Source organism: Pygocentrus nattereri, chromosome 21 (genome assembly GCF_015220715.1).
Source record: "Pygocentrus nattereri isolate fPygNat1 chromosome 21, fPygNat1.pri, whole genome shotgun sequence".
Taxonomy (NCBI): domain Eukaryota; kingdom Metazoa; phylum Chordata; class Actinopteri; order Characiformes; family Serrasalmidae; genus Pygocentrus; species Pygocentrus nattereri.
The window spans coordinates 27395184-27411933 of record NC_051231.1 but is presented as its reverse complement, the minus strand read 5'-3'; the positions used below and the strand labels follow the sequence as shown (position 1 = coordinate 27411933).

The window sequence follows — 16750 nt, the reverse complement described above, 5'->3', positions numbered from 1 at the left end:
AGAAGATTATATACTATGACTTATTATTCAGTACCTTCTGGGATCTCAGTGCAAACTGGCTGAGTTATTCTCACGTTATAGAAGAGTGTACTTTGGGCTTGCTGGTGCGCCCTCGCCATTTAAAGGGTTCATTAGGTATAATAAATTGGCCACAGTAGCATTAGTTAATACTATTGTTGTTTATCAAAAGCAACAATCTATGACTTTGCAGTAGTTCACAGTTTAAAATCTTTTTTTACTGTACATTTAGGACTAATCATAGAAATCAGCCTACCCAGTTAATAAAATGTGTCAGCAAAGCAGCCGATGGATAATTGTCAAATAATAGTTATTTCTGTAAATGTGATTACAGGTGAAAATGTTTCTTTTAAAAACTAATTGCCAATTTAGATGTGACCAATTAGTCTGGACTCCCTGTATCACACAATGCTGCAATCACAATCAGTGGACTCCAGGCCATAGATGGTATTACTCTAATTCACACTCACAATCCCCTGATGATGATGATGATGGCACCAGTTATATTTTAATTAATGATTCTGATTGTTCTTTCAGTAAATATTAAAATATTTCTGTAAACTGATATTAAAATAAACATTTACAATTTAGTGTGTTGAACAGCTGTGAACATCCATCCATCCATCCATCCATTTTCTAAGCCGCTTCTCCGTCAGGGTCGCGGGGGGGTGCTGGAGCCTATCCCAGCAGTCTTCGGGCGGAAGGCAGGATATACCCTGGACAGGTCGCCAGTCCATCGCAGGGCAGACAGACAGACACAGACAGTCACTCACACACTCACACCTAGGGGTAATTCCAGCTGTGAACATATATATATATGTGCTATATTGCTAAAAGTTTTCACTCACCCATCCAAATGATTGAATTCAGCTGTTCCAATCACTTCCATGGCCACAGGTGTATAAAACCAAGCACCTAGGCCTACAGACTGCGTCTACAACCATTTGTGAAAATGAGCTCAGTGAATTCCAGCATGGTACCGGGATCGGGCGCCACCTGTGTAACAAGTCCAGTCGTGAAATTTCCTCACTACTAAAACTTCCACAGTCAACTGGTTCCTGTCATCACCACTGTAAAGAAATCTGAGTCTTTATGTTTCTGTACAGTGAACTATTTCATATCAAACCACTCTGAATGACTTTGTTTACATCACAATGAATGACCTTTTGCAGAAATTTTGAAACTCACTGGGAAATTGATCTTAAAATGAATTTGTGACAGAGAAGCTCTACGCCAATGATACAAATTCTAGGCCTGGGTTTAATCTGAAGATAAGTTTCACCAGTTGAAGTTTAGAATTACTCATGGTTGTAGTATTATATTATATTATACTATATTATATTATATTATATTATATTATATTATATTATATTATATTATATTATATTATACTATATTATATTATGTTGTTATACTAGATCAGCATTTGTAAGCATTCTCATCTGCATAAGTACATATATTCACACATATCTTTAACCCTCTACTGCACTCGCTATGAGAGCAATTAAAATAATAATAATAAATAAATATTTAATTCACTTTTCTTGCCTAAAATGGACCTGATTGGGTGTGCAGGGGTACATTTGGGGTATGTTACCTGGGAAGAAATGATATAGGGCCGTGTTCCCTGAGGTGGTGAGAACTGACTTGTAGCTGGCCAAAATCATTCCACTGTTGCACAATGTTGCTTCTGGGCAACAAACAGGTTTCTGCAAATTCTCAAAACAAAAAACAAGTGATACTGAATGTTGAAAAAGAGGTTTAAAAGTGCCCACTAAGAGACAGCATGACCAAGTACATGTTTTTTATTGACTCACTCAAACTCTTCCCTTTATTCTTAACACTGTCATCGTCTTTAAATACGTACGATTCTCTCGCAATAAAGTGATTCTGGTTCTGATCACCAGGGAAAGTGGCTCTACAGTAAATCTGTGAATGTGAAGCTGATGCCAGCGTTGTTTCACCATTTAAAAATCCCATTTAGATCAGGTTTGGGCTTAATCTGGTTGTGAGAAAGCCAGCCTAGATGGAGGTGTGGCGGAAACAGCGTCAACGACCCCCTCCCCTCCATCCCCTCCATCCCCCCCTCCCCTCTGTCCCCTCCCCTCTTCCCCTCCTCCCCCTCTGGCGATGTGATTCGCTCTCAGTTCAGCACCGCGGTCAGCGCCCAGCGCTTTCTCCTTTGGAAGTAACAAAGCGCAGCAGGCGGCTGCGGGAGCTCAATGGCCAGCGAGGAGCTCCTGAAAAGCGGCTTCATCTCCACACCGGCGCCGTAGTCTCCCAACCAAAGCCCTGTCTGCGCCGAGAGAAGCGGGAAACGCGGCTGGCAGCGAGCACGTCTCACTCGGCTGGAGACTCGCGCTGGCTGTTGGGAAGAGTTACTCCAGACTCGCCCAGCGCGCTGCAGCTTCAGCCACACTTTGGTAGCGTCGCTCGCTCGCGGACCGAAGTGAAGCGGCAGAAATCCCGCGGTGGTCCTCACTTTCCCCATCCTCAGGTGGTCTTTCTCGCTCTCGAGCTTCTTCTTCTTCGCGCACCGAGCGGCTTTTCTTCGCCTCTGAACGTCGAGAACTCCGCGGGAACATGCTGGACCCGTCGTCGAGCGAGGAGGAAGATGAGGTGGTGGAAGAGGAACGCAAAGTGACTCAAGCGCCCAAGGCTGGAGCCACCAGGGTGTCTCCAAGCAGGACCAGCGAGAGCCCTGGAGGTTTACAGCCGAGCCGGACTAGCAACGTCCGGCCGACCAGCCCCGGGCCCTCGGCGGCTCTGGAGAAGGAGAAGGAAGATCTGGAGAAGATGCAAAGGGAGGAAGAGGAGCGAAAGAAGAGGCTGCAGCTGTACGTCTTCGTGATGCGCTGCATCGCCTATCCGTTTAACGCCAAGCAGCCGACGGACATGGCGAGGCGCCAGCAGAAGGTAAGAGCACCGTGGACGAGCAAAGTCAGAAGCAACAGATTGTCCCTCGAATAAAGAGCGAAACGGGGGTAAACCGAGTGCGTCGCCACTCCAGTGCACGGTCCTTTAAAATAAAGTGAGTAAAGCTGCATTATCTTTGCTTAGTGTTGTGTTTATGGGGGAGAAACATCCACGGCTGCTCTCGAAAGTGTCGAGAAAAGGCAGCTCTGCAGCTGCTACCAGTTGCTTCTCTCACCGCAACTGCTTAGCATTCGAGCGATCTGGGGTTGGGTTTGTACCACTTTGGCTCGTTTGCATTCACCTTTTCAGCCTCCAGTTTGCTGCACCAGTCGTTTCAATTTATTGTTCACAATTGTGGTCCAATAGCTAGAAAAGAACATGATTAAACCGTTCAATCTTGGCTAAATGTATCCTACTATAAGGAGAACATATTTCATATCCATTGTTTTGGGGGAATTGTAACGTTTAGCACTCAGTAAAGAGGCTAAGGAGCTACTTTCCTTAATAAAGACCACCCACTCTTAAAAGGTGCCAAATGTATCATAGTACTACAAAAATATATTTCATATTCATTATTTTGGGGTAATTGTGACGTGTAGCACTACATAAAGAGGCTCTGGAGCTACTCTCCTCAGTAAAGAACTGTGGCCCAAGACCACCCACTCTTAAAAAGGTGCCAAATGTATCCTACTATTACAAGAACATATTTTATATCCATTATTTTGGGGGAATTGTAACGCTTAGCACTCCATAAAAAGCTCAGGACCTACTGTCCTCAGTAAAGAACTGTGGCACAAGACCACCCACTCTTATAAAGGTGCCAGAAAGGGGGACGCTATGGAAGATTCCCTTCTTTCAATGGACACATCATTGAAGACATTCTGAAACCTTTTTAAAGAAGCATCCCACACAGTACCAGTTCCATACCAATTCCCGACCCATAATCTACACTGTGTTTTTTATTTCCCCCCTGAGGTCCACTTATGATGTTTGTGCAGTCATAATTCATTGTCTAATATCTCTTTTCCATTTAGAATGAAACTGGCTGCTTTTCTTACTGCATCTTTATAGGAGAATTTTACCGCTTTCTTCCAGTTTCTTCATTATTTTATCATTGAGATGTAAACAAAGTCCAGGGCTTACAATGTCTATAACACAAATATACCAATTTTACTTACATAATCAGTGAACCAACACATGTCTTCAAGAGTTACTATATGTAATGTTATTGGTGGCATAGGGGTATAAAACTGTGGTAACACTTTAAAAAAATCTTTGAAGACTTTTTTGCCTCCATGTACCCTCCCACTATGAATATATTTGAAAAATATATATCCTAGGCCAAAAACTGATCTCAAAGCTATCATACAACAACGTCAGCAGACATATTCATGACCAGTTTGTGTAATAACTTTCTGTGAAAGGGCTTTTGGCGGCAGACATCTGGCTCCTATCACCACCACTGTGAAAAATTCTGACTCGGTAAGTTTCTTCAGAACGGAGCATTTCACGTCAAACCACTCCGAACCACATTGCTTAAGCCTTAACTGTTTATTTATGCAGAAATTTTGAAAATGGGTGGCCTTTCCTTTTTAAGATTGACATATGTAAATGAGCTTTGGTCTGATTGCCTCATTCTAAAAGCAGACAGGCTGAAACACTCATAACTTATGCGCGAATGGGCGGGGCTAAACTGCTGCTGGCTGTATTGACAGACAGGTAGATGCAAATGGAATGGTTTTTGTGACATCACAAAAACAGTGGTGACTACAACTTAGTTTCCATAAATGAAACTTCAATCGTTTAAAAAAAAAAAAAAAAAGGGGAAGAAAATTTTCATGATATGAGCCCTTTAAAGTTTTTCCTTAGAGCTCTACATCCAATCCAGGAGCAATTCAGGAATGTTTTATTATTTTTTTAAAATAAACTTGTTTCAGTGAGTTCTTCCACCCACTTTCCTTTTTCTGTCTCGTATAGTGGCCTCACAGAATGTCTTTTTGTGCTATGGTACTTTGACCATTCTATTTTTCTTGTTTGCAACAACATCAGTGCTGGTGGAAAATCTATAAACCATCAGTTGCAAGCAAGTGGAGCAGCTGGTCATTGGTAGGAATCTGCTAGAGATGCAATATGCTTTTTTCTCCTTTAGAATGGACACTCATAGAGTCATGCATAACAGAGCAGAAGGTACTGACCATTGACCACTGATCCAGAACACATTTGATGGTCTGCTACTGTTTCTTTGTTGTGCTTTGCAGCGTATGCCTATAAAACCGGGCCTGTCGAGGAGAGTTCTCAAGAGTTGTATAAGAATTCACTTATAAAAACACAACAGTATAACTAAAGGTCACGTCTTAAAGTCTATCCACAAGCAATTTGTTTGGCTGCGGAAGCACCTGAGTCCACTCACTTTAGCCTATAGTATGAATTTGTAGTCAACAATGTTGAATGTGACTCACCAGAGCCAAAGAAACCTGAGACCATGAGAGATACCTAGGAGAGTTGTGCCTATGAAGGTTTATGATGAAATACACTGGATACTACATTACTCATGAATGATGAAATCTATTCTAGCAGCTGAAGATTAAAACAGGCTAATAAAGGAGGTGAATCCATCCAAACCAACTTGCAAATAACGTGCACAAACACGCTTATCAAAAAGCAACCAAAGTGAATATTTATCAAGATCTAGATAAGAGTTTGCTAATTGATTTGGGCCTTATCGTAAAGCATCAAGCACAATTTCAGACAAGGCCCACTTATCTGTTAAATCTGTTTTTGGCAAATCGGTTTGAAACAGTAATGCCTCTCTTTGCCTGTTGATCTGAATGTTTACCTTGGAGAATACAAGGTTCTCTTTATCTCCGTGCCATCAGGGAGGGCCATTCCTGGGCTTGTTTTCTTGATGGCATTGTCTTTGGAGACAAAATGGTGCACTGGGACAAAAAGGCCACCTGTGGGACCCACTTGCTTGTTTTTTCATGGATTAGGACTTAGAGAAAGATGCTGACTGGGGAAGCTGTGACCATGTCTTGGATAATCTATGGATAATTTATGTGTTTAAGGGCCCATATCATGGAAATGTATAGCTCTCTTCAAAGTCCATACAGTTCATATATGAGTCATTCTACCAAACTGATGATCTTATACCTTAATTATATTCATTTTATTAAGTTGATTGATCGAGCATTCCATTTTTCACTGCAAAAACAATAATAACACTTCCGAAAAATGACCAAATGTCTTGGTAGGGAGTGTTTCTGTAACAGGGAGTGAGGAGGCGGACGCATGTGCAGATATAAGCAAGGGCAAATCCAGGGTCATGGTCTAAAAAGACCAGGGTCATAGAGCCAACACAGATAGAACAATATACAGACATGATGACAAACAATCAACAGGTTCAAACGGTTCAAACAGTTCAAACAACACATCAAACAAATAGCACAATCAAACAAAGACCAGCAAAGACAAGGGGCAAACACAGGGCTTATAAAACAGGGATAACGAGGGACAGGTGAAAACAGTCAGGGGTGGAGTCAACAAACAAGGGGGCTGGACCAAAACAAACGGACCTGGAAGATCCAAAACACAAAGCACATGGACAGGATTGGGAGGGGCCAATCGTGACAGTTTCAGTAGTGACAACTTTCTTTTTGAGCAGAACTCAAAAACGCTAGCCAGTACATGGCTAGCAAACACAGCTTTCAACACACAAAATCATGACATTTTTAATTAAATCACAAAAAATGTATTTAATTGCAGAAAATATGTTGTTTCGGTAGTGGCACTTCTTAATGTTACACACTGATTTCAGACAAAACAATGGGAGCTCACTGCTCACCATGTGGTCATGAAGGATACGGTCTCACTTTGCATTACAGTACTGATATTTATTTAAAATTAAACCCATGATAAATCTACATTTTTCAGTGTCACTCTAAAATAGCTCTTAGCACATTATAAAAATGGTATATTACTGTAGAATGGTCCATACAGTAATCAATAGTGTTTTGTCAAATTTAAATGGTTGTGATGTCACAACCACGAACACATTTACATATGACCACCCATTCAGCTTACAGCAGTTTGATTGCCCATTCACATTGAAGTGATATGGAGTGTTGTTACTGCAGATAGTCTGTAGTTGAGTTATTGTAGCCAAAATTATTTGAGAAAATGATTATACATTGTGCTATTGAATGTAGAGGTGGAAAATTCAGGCCTAGCAAGTAAAAATCCTTCCCAGAATTTTGTTCCTACTGCCTGGACAGGTCTGCTGGTGGTTTGATCTAACTAGCGCTTGGAACGAAATCCTGGGAAGGACTTTTACTTTTTGGACCTGAATTTTCCACCCCTGACTGAATGTGTTATTATGTGCTTCCAAAGGATTTACTTATCCAAAATGTATATCAGTCTCAAAGGTAAAAACAAAGATTCTGTTTCTAAGAAATAAAGAGAATAAAGGAAACGATCATGTAGAAATAACCATTGGTGGTGCTTAAAACCACAAAAGCACACAAACGGTAAAGTGCACTTGTAAATTATTAGGAACATGGAGAATTTGGGCCCTTTAAAGCTAATAATCATTTCCTAATAATAATGGAAAACTGAATTCTCTCACTTTTTTGAAATAGAAGAAAGTGATGTTGTATGCAAACACCAGTGACCCAGTCCGCCAGTCCATATATGGCCACTAAGTTGCAAAAATAACAATCCATGTTTTTGTGATGTCACAAAAACCAACACATTTACATATATCCACCTATTCAGCCTACAACAGTTTGTCCACACTTAAATTATAGGGTGGGTTTCAGATCAGACTACTTTTTAAATGAGGCACAACACAGGACAGCCAGTCAGAGCAGAGCTTATTTACATATATTAGTCTTAAAGCCAGACTAACAAAACCAGCTTGTTTAATGAAAGGATAAGGTTTGAATTTGGTCATGAAGAAGTAAGTCTTACGTATAAGTATAAATGGTTTGAGCCCTTTCAGACAGTTTGATGGCAATTGATGGTTTGATGGTTCATTCAGAAAGAAATATTAGAAGAAAAAGTAGCAGTAGAACTGATGCCTCCTGTAGACGCCCTTGCCAGCTCTGAGCTTTAGCACAACAATGTGAGAACACCCAACACAAATGGCAGAGGAAAAATGATTACACTCACTTTATTTCAATCTAATCATCACAATGTGCCAAACAGATGTGTTTTCCTGGCAGGTAGACTCAATGCCTCAATGCCCAGAAGTTCTGAAACTGCCAAAAATGGAACTTCCTCAAACTAGCAACGTTATTCTTAGCCCATCCAGTCTAGTCCTCTTCAGAAAGCTTGTGTCATGCCAGAAGTCTCCTGTGGTTCAGTCTTACAGCTCAGTCAAATATAGAGGTCACTGCTGAGGTCAGTATCCAAGTGGTAGCTGAGGTAGTTTTTGAGTGAGTCAGCGTTGAGATGACCTGTCTGAACATGTATGGGTCAGTAGAAGTGGCTAATCGGATGGTGAAGTGGATTTCCAGGCTCATTTAAGTTTTGGTACAGGACAGGGCACAGATCTCAGACTGGAGTCTCATGTTGGCAAGCTCGTAACTGGATTCGAGACTTGAGAAAAAACGTGAATATATAAACAAAATATTATCCTGAGAAAAAAACATGAACAAAATTGCTTAAATTACGACCACCAACCACAGTTAATGCAGTAAATTAATAAATCCTTTTATTTTCCATACGTATGACTTTGCCTGTCAGCTATGGTGAAGTCCTTCATGTAGTCCTGTCCTCCTGCAACGGCGTCAGGTTCAATACCTGATTGAAATAAGGAGACTTGCATTATAGAAAAACATCAAAGTATAAAATATAAAATAGTAAAATATCAAAACTGTTGGAATGATACTAAACTTGAGTCTTATATTAAACATCCAGCAAAGTTTTAATGAAAATATAAGAATGAATATGATAAAACACGGCTTCAAAAACGCTAAACAGAGAGACTTGAGAACTGTGTGGCCGTGACTAATTAGCAGCTTGATTGACAGCTCTCAGTCCAGCACTCCTAGCCTGTCCAACGCTTCTAGCCTCTTAGCCACAGCTTTTATGTGATGGTAACAGGACGAAAAAGTCACGGACGAACAGACGTGCAGATGGACACATGGATGAAGTAACATGTTAACGAAGGAACAAACGAATGGGCGACAGGCAGCTGCAGACAGGCGGTCTAGCTTGTTAGCTTTTGGCTATTTTGGATAGCTTTAGCTTTCTAAATTACCCCGACTCTGAAACTGTTTTGTGTTGGCGGCGGAAGAGATGCCAGCCTTCTGGTTGCTTAGGATGTGCTTACGGAGTCATTACCCAAGATTAGCATCGACCACTTTACATCAAGGGGAGAGAAATATGGTGATATATATCCACCATTTATTGGTCATTGGTTCTACTATCACATTGGTCTAAAGAACCCTTTCTGGCGCCTTAAAAGTGTTTCTAATAATATCTGGCAAGTATATTGACACACTTTAGCCTCCTTTGACTCACTCATACTCAGTCACACGCTGCGTTCTCTGTTTGCTCCTCAGCATCCGACGCTATCTGAGAATCTGAGATCAAAGAACTTAAGGTGTTATCGCCACAGGTGATGATGCAAGAGCAGTGCTCCCGGCCCTTTCTCCTGCTTTTGTTTTTCTTTCAGCTAGCTGCTAATGCTAATTGGAGCATCTGTTTACCGAATCAAAATAAAGTGCTCCAGGCATCACAGCTGTTTAACAATTGTCTTCTCATGAGTGCAAATGGGTCTCCTGAGTGTAAATGAGAATACAGTATCTTTTTCTGGTCTAGAAATGAAGCACACAAAGAAAGTTGTTTTTTCTTTACAGAGAGATGAAGAACTAAATGTAACATTTAAAGAAAACAAGCCACCCTTCATCAGTTATGCAATCACATCGTCTGCTGATCAAAATCAAAAGCTGCTGATTGGCATTCAATGAAAATACACATACGCTAAACAGCCTTGTTGTCTGTGGCACTTCAAAGAAGAGGGCTGCAACATGCTGATTATGAAAGGCACAAGCCAGATTGTAATTGGGGTCTGAGGGATGAAAAAGAAAAACAGTGACCCGGTAGCTTTTCAGAGAACTGTGGCAGTTTCATGCTTGTTTTCAGGATAAATGCAGGTGACAAGGTCACACAGCTTAACATGCAGGACAAACCTGAGCCATACACATACATTCCACACGTCTGCAGGTTGCTCTGGGAGCAAAGCCAAGAAAGAGAGAGGGAGTGAGGGAGCCAGGGAGGGAGAGGGGGAGAGAGAGAGAGAGAGAGAGAGAGAAGAGGGAAGGCATAAGGCTAAGCGCAATGTAAGTTCTGTAATGAGCACTAATGTCTGCTCTGTTCAGTCTTTCTATTCGCTCCATTTGATTAAACCATTCATCTTCAGCCTGTCCTAAAAGTTTCTCTCACTTTCAGTTTCAGACTTTTCTTTTCTTTTCTCTAATATTTTCTGCTTCCCTTCTTTTCTCTTCTCTGCTTTTCCTCTTCTCTTCCCTTCACTTCCCTTCACTTCTGTTCTGTTCTGTTCTCTTCTCTTCTCTTCTTCCCTTCTCTTCTCTGTTTTTTCTTCTCTTCTCTTGTTTTATGTTCTCTTTTCCTCTTCACTTCTTTTCTCTTCTCTACTCTTCTCCTCTTCACTTGTCTTCTCTTATCTTCTCTTTTGCTCCCCTCTGCTGTCCTTTCCTCATTGATTCCTTTCTTCTTCTCTCATCTTCTTTTTCTCTTATCTCTCATTCTCTTCTCTCTTTCCTTCTGTACCTCTTCTCCCCAATTTTGTTCTTCTTTTCTTTTTCTTCTCTCCTCTTTTCTTTTCTTTTCTTCTCATCTCTTGTTTTCCTTTCTCTTCTCCTTCTCTTTCCTTCTTTTTCATTTTTCACTTTCTTGCCTCTTCTTCTTCTGTTCTCTTCTCAAATATTTGAAAGAAATCCTTTTCATCCTAACCATTAATTATACTGTGTATGATTTGTAAAGCTGATTAGAATGTGTGTGTGTACATTTTAGATGTGTGTGCATGTTTATGATTGTGTGTGTGTGTGTGTGTGTGTGTGTGTGTGTGTGACCTTAAACAGCCTCCTACAGTTTCTGAATCAGCCGGCAAGCTCAGACCAGTGACAGTAAACAGTTTCGCTGTTGGTTTGGACAAGTTGAGCTCATCCATCAGAAAAGCCCACAGCAGACGCTGCTCTGATGCGTTTAATCCTAACAGGAATGATCACTCAGAACAAGCGCCACAGCTTAGGGGGAGGATACACTGTGGCTTCGGCTTTGGCAACCACTTTTCAGTGCGATTTATTGGCATTGGCTTATTGCGTGGGAAAGTCTTTGACAACAGAAATTTCTATCTGCTTTTCAGAATATGACAGATTTAAATATTTAATCCATGTCGACCATCACATCAAAACCAAAAAACGCTACTGCTCTACACATTTTGTCAGCATTTCATGAATCCAAAGTTTTGGTGAGAGCTTCTGCTACAACAGGGATGATGTACTGAATAAAGCTTTTTCAACTCAGAAGGTAGTGCAGGCTCATTTTTGTGTAATATTAAACATATGTGCACATATAATGCCCTAATAAATCAATGTATTATTAAACATATATGCACATGTAATGCACTAATCATCATATATCATTGAAAATACAAAATTCTTATTTTCTCTAAATGCATGGTGGGTAGCGCTGTCGCCTCACAGCGAGGGCCTGGGTTCGATTCCCCGGCCGGGTGACCAGGTCCTCTCTGTGTGGAGTTTGCATGTGACTGCTGGGATAGGCTCCAGCACCTCCCCCGCGACCCTGACGGAGAAGCGGCTTGGAAAATGGATGGATGGATGTACAATGTGTACGATGTGCAATATGATGTACTAACAGTGGCTTGGCTTAGTATCTAAACTAAATAGTTTAGCAAAACCATAAATTTACCCTAAATGTAGTCACTTAGTGAATACATGTCTCATATCTGAAGTTTAGGTTTGCACTGGAGCTTAGAGACTAATGTAGCTAACAAAGAAAGGACGTTTACACAACCAGTTAGCATTAGCATCAACATTACCATGTTTTCTTGTTAAGTAATCCCAATCAGACTTGCTTATGTCATTTCTAACGCTATATGATGTACTAGTAGAGAAAAGTTCAGGCTCAGATTTAGGCTGCTACTACTGTTTTAAGCTGTGTGCCATATCCTTGCCCATTTTTATTGATGACAATATGTCAGTATGTGTCAGAAACAATATATACAATATCAACCAATTATATCATATTTGACCTGTCATGGTATAGAAGGAAAATGTGTTATGATATACAGTTCTTATTCATTTTAAGCATTTCAAATTAAGAGATTCAAGAGTTTTATTGTCATATGCACAGCAGAACAGGCAGTTACACTGTACAGTGAAATTCTTACTTTGCTGTTCCTACATTCACCAAATACAATCTTAATATAATCTTAGAAGAAAACAGAAAAAATGGAAAATATAAGAATAACACTAAAAACTATAGTAAAAAAGTACAGTTTATGTGCAAAGTTGAAACATTCAGTTGTTTATTTACTGAGAACAGTGTTAATATTTGAATATTATATATTATATTATATATAATATTATATATTGTTTAACCACTTCCAAACCTCTCCTCGAGGAGGCCCAGTATTACAGTATTATATGTAGTTAAAAAGCAGCTCCTGGTTTGACCAATCAGTGCTTCAGTAAATTGTGCTCATGATACAATTGATGATATTAACAAGTCTCTGTGGCGGCTGTGAAGGTGTCAAGGAAAAATATGGATCCAAGAAATTCTTGTTACTTTTTATTGTGTTTATGTTTATTTGAATTATGAATATGACTTTATTCTAATGTATATTGTGATAAACTCACTGCTGAGGTCAGTTGTTTAAAAATGTGCTTGGATGCCTAAAACTTTCACACAGTACTGTATATATTTACTCGATGTGATAACAGTGGTTTAATATCTAAGATAAATAGTTTAGTGAAAATGTAAATTTGGTGTAGTGGTGGTTGGTGTAGTGTAGTGGTTAACACCTTTGCCTTCTATGCTGTAGACTGGGGTTCAATCCCCGACCAGGGCAAACACCCTACGCTATACCAATAAGAGTCTTTGGGCAAGACTCCTAACACCACCTTGGCCTACCTGTGTAAAATGATCAAATTGTAAGTCGCTCTGGATAAGAGCGTCAGCAAAATGCCGTAAATGTAAATTTACCCCAGATGCAGTCGCTTAGCGAATACATGTCTCACATCTGACGTTTTGTACTGGAGCTAAAGGCTAATGTTGCTAACAAAACAAAGGACGATTACACTTAAACAATTAGCATTAGCAGTAGCATTACTATGTTGTGCTGTTATGACACTATATATAGATTCAGATTGCTACTGCGGTTTTTACTGCTTTTAACTTGAAGCAGATTTAGGACAGGTAGGCCTTTAACATGATGCTAATTAGCGAGTATATTAGCTAGATTGGCAAGATGCTAATTATTTCCCTGGAAAACCAGCACAGACCACCACGAATTCCATGCTGGTTTAATGCTGGTCTGATGCTAGTTTAACTGGACACCTGGCTGACATCTTGGGTATACATACTACAGGACACAGGATGCTAGCTAGATAAATCGTCCCTAAATCAGTAGACAGTACCCCCGTCCCCCTATGTCTTCAGGCAAAAGGTTATGGGTACCTCTGCTTGGTAGCCAGCAAGTACACAATCAGATTTATCTACCAAACTAATGTTATAGGAGAACAGCCCCAGCTATAGCTATAGCTACAGACCTGATGCTATGTTAGAGGCGGCATTAGCTACCTGCTTTGCCTACACACAAACCGGCAGACATCACAGGCGGTCTGAAATTATTCATTATTTTATCATTAAAATACCACTGATGACTGACAGCTTAAAAAATAACCAAAACCTCAACAACAGTCATTTTCAAAGGCAAAATAATTGCAATGTTTCATGAACGTGTAAGCTTCACTTTAGCACCCCCCGTGGACATTTGTTTCTCAAAAGTGCAGCAAAACGTACCCGAGGGTACGTATTTGTGGCTCTGCAAAAAAGTAATCAGAGGTATGTATATCCCATGAGACCAGTTTGTCCAAAACACATGATATGCTGGTTTTGCTGGTGAGTAGCCAAGCAGGGTTGTTAGCTGCGTTAGCCTCTTAGCTACAGTACGAACTAAAGTCAAACATTGGGCACCGTAAATGTCTTGGCTGATTGACTACATTTGGGTGAGGGAGAAATCGTACTGATTTATTGCCAAACTGAGAGAGGGTCCGTTCCTGGCCTGCTTGACTGATGTTGTTTCTAGCACAGTCTGGGCTACTTGTGCTACTCTCTCCACATTATGCACTGCCAGTCTTTCTGTTTCTCCCTCTCCTTCTCTTACCCTTTCACACTCGCTCTGCCTCTTTGCTACACACACGCTCATTGGAAACAGTGTAAGGAGAGTCTAATTAGTATAATCGCCGCAACAATCTTTCCCCTTTCTCTTTCTCTCTCTCACACATAGGCTATGAAAGGAGAGTCTAATTAGTACAATTGCTGCCATGGTCTCTGGTCCTGCTTAGCGTAATTGTTTATTGTAGTGCCATATTCAGTTACTCAGGTCTGGTCCTGCAGCACCGTCGCCCTGCACACTTTAATGTGTGTCTTCTAACACACCTGATTCAACTCAGCTAATTATAAAGCCCTTCATGAGCTAAATCAAGAGTGTTAGCTGTGCATTGCCGAAGATGAATGCAGGATTAGCCAAGCGTTTCTAAAGACACAAGACAAATGTAGAGAAATATGACAACAGCAGTGTATTACAGTTCAGTGAAAGTGTTGTAAAAGCTATTAGTCGCTGTCTTTCTTTGACCAAACCTCAACAACTAAATCTGATATTCTTCAGTAGTGTGTCCAAACTTTGCTCTTATAGCTTTAATTCATTTCAGGATACTTGCTTTCAGTTTTTCAAGGAAATCTGCAGTTTGTCAAGGAAATTTCCACACATCCGAAGTTCAGTCCTAGAAGTTGGTTGCATTTTCTGCTTCTCGCGATCCAAGCAATCCCAAACACAACCAGTGACGTTGAGGTCTGGACTCTGGGGTGATCAGTCCATTGTTCTGAAAACACCAGCTTCTTTGTTTACTTTGCAACTCTTCTTCTTTGTCTCAGTGAGGCTTCTTGACAGCTACACATCCTATCAGACCCATAGTGCTGAGTTGTCTTCTCACAGTGGAAGGACAGACAAGACTGGAGCTTGATTTTCTCCTCTTCCTCAAAGATTTTGCTTTGGCAGCCTACCAGGTCTTGCACAGTTGATAGGGGCCCCATTTTTCTACATATTTTCTTATGCTGTTTTGGAATTTTTTTTTACTTATTTGTCTTTTGCTTTCCCTTCCTAAAGCAAGTGGATTATCTTGTGTCTAAACTCCCCAGAAATATCCCCTCAAAAAAACCAACAGCTTGTGTTTAATGGCTGTTTTGACTGGAACTTACATAAGTGAAGGGTTTGCGCAGAACTGTATGAAGCTGTAGAGTCACATTGAACTGTATTAGAACCTTTCTATACATGTATCTGCAAAATATTTGAAGCTACATTGAAAACAGTTTTTTTTAGTTGAACAACCATTGCATCTTCAGTACAATCACAGAAGACAAGTGCGTGCTTTTGAGGGACAGGGTGCAGTGGTTTGAGCTCTGCTATCTGCATCCTCCAAAGCAAATAATGCTTTCAATGCTGAGCATTCTTGCATTACACCAAGACATCATTAGGCTATTCTCTGCCTGACTGGCAGGTTGGCTCTCATAAACATATGAGGGTTCCTGTGGGAATGGGGCGCTGGGAATTTGGGAATTAATGTGAGACTCAGTACACAGTCAGTCACTTGAAATGCTAGCACTGTGTATTGCAGATATTATCGCTGTTGCAGCTGATTCAGGTCAGGCGGCACTGATAGTCAGTGACATTCATTCATTGGCAGCCAAACAGAAGGTAGTTTTTGATGCCTTTGTGACCAACTCACACTGTTTAATAATATGCTAGTAAAGTGTCCATACATGTCACGTAGGGCCCGTTTCGCAGACCCAGATTAAGCCTAAGCCTAGATTAAAATTAATTTCCAGTGGTTGTTCACTAGGGCTCTGCAATTTGGCCATTTGGCCAGACATTTGTGCTAATCCAAGGGGGTGGGAGGAGGGAGTGAGTGGTGGACATGCTATTGCCACGTTTTGACATTACATAACATTTTTGATGGGGTACATAAAACATACATAGCTTATGTCAGGGCTGGCTGGTATAAATGGGCTACTGGGGCTAAGTCCTCCCTCACTTTCAGAGAAAAAAGGGCATCAAAATAAAGCCTTCATTTTTTGCATCAACATCATTATAACTACTGTTATTAATTAACTGGAAGCAGATTATTTTGGACTTCTGCAGACAACAGCACCAACACAAGGTCATAAGCAAAATAAAAAGGCTAAGATGGGGCTGATTTACATCTCGCCCAAGCTGTAGATTATATGTACAATGCATGTTTTTAAACGAAGCACAATACAGGCCAGCCAATCAAATCCGAGCTGATTTACATATCTCAGTTTTAAAGGCACTGTAACAAAACTAGCCTGTTTAATTCAAAGGGATGAAGAGAAGTTGGAAAGTGGTTGTGTAAAAATGAATTATGACTTTTTTTGGTACTTAACTCACACAAATGTCATAAGTGGACAATAAGTGGACAAAAATGCAAGATATGTGTAGAATAAAAGTAAAACAGCCTTTGCATTTAAA

At 40.5% G+C, this 16750-nt stretch overlaps 1 protein-coding gene across 28 annotated transcripts in view; it reads left to right on the top strand.

Annotated features, from left to right (window-relative positions):
* Positions 1 to 2155: 2155 nt before the first annotated feature.
* cadpsa (Ca2+-dependent activator protein for secretion a) overlaps positions 2156 to 16750 on the top strand; it is a 192419-nt gene continuing 177824 nt past the window's right edge. For 25 of the 28 annotated variants that reach the window (XM_037532117.1, XM_017711840.2, XM_017711831.2 and 22 more), the window contains exon 1: positions 2156 to 2934. In XM_037532117.1, coding sequence (XP_037388014.1) covers positions 2602 to 2934 — 333 coding nt within the window. In that variant the 5' untranslated portion in view covers positions 2156 to 2601. The remainder of the gene's footprint in view (positions 2935 to 16750) is intronic. The other 3 variants (XM_037532115.1, XM_037532096.1, XM_037532097.1) reach the window with 1 other exon arrangement.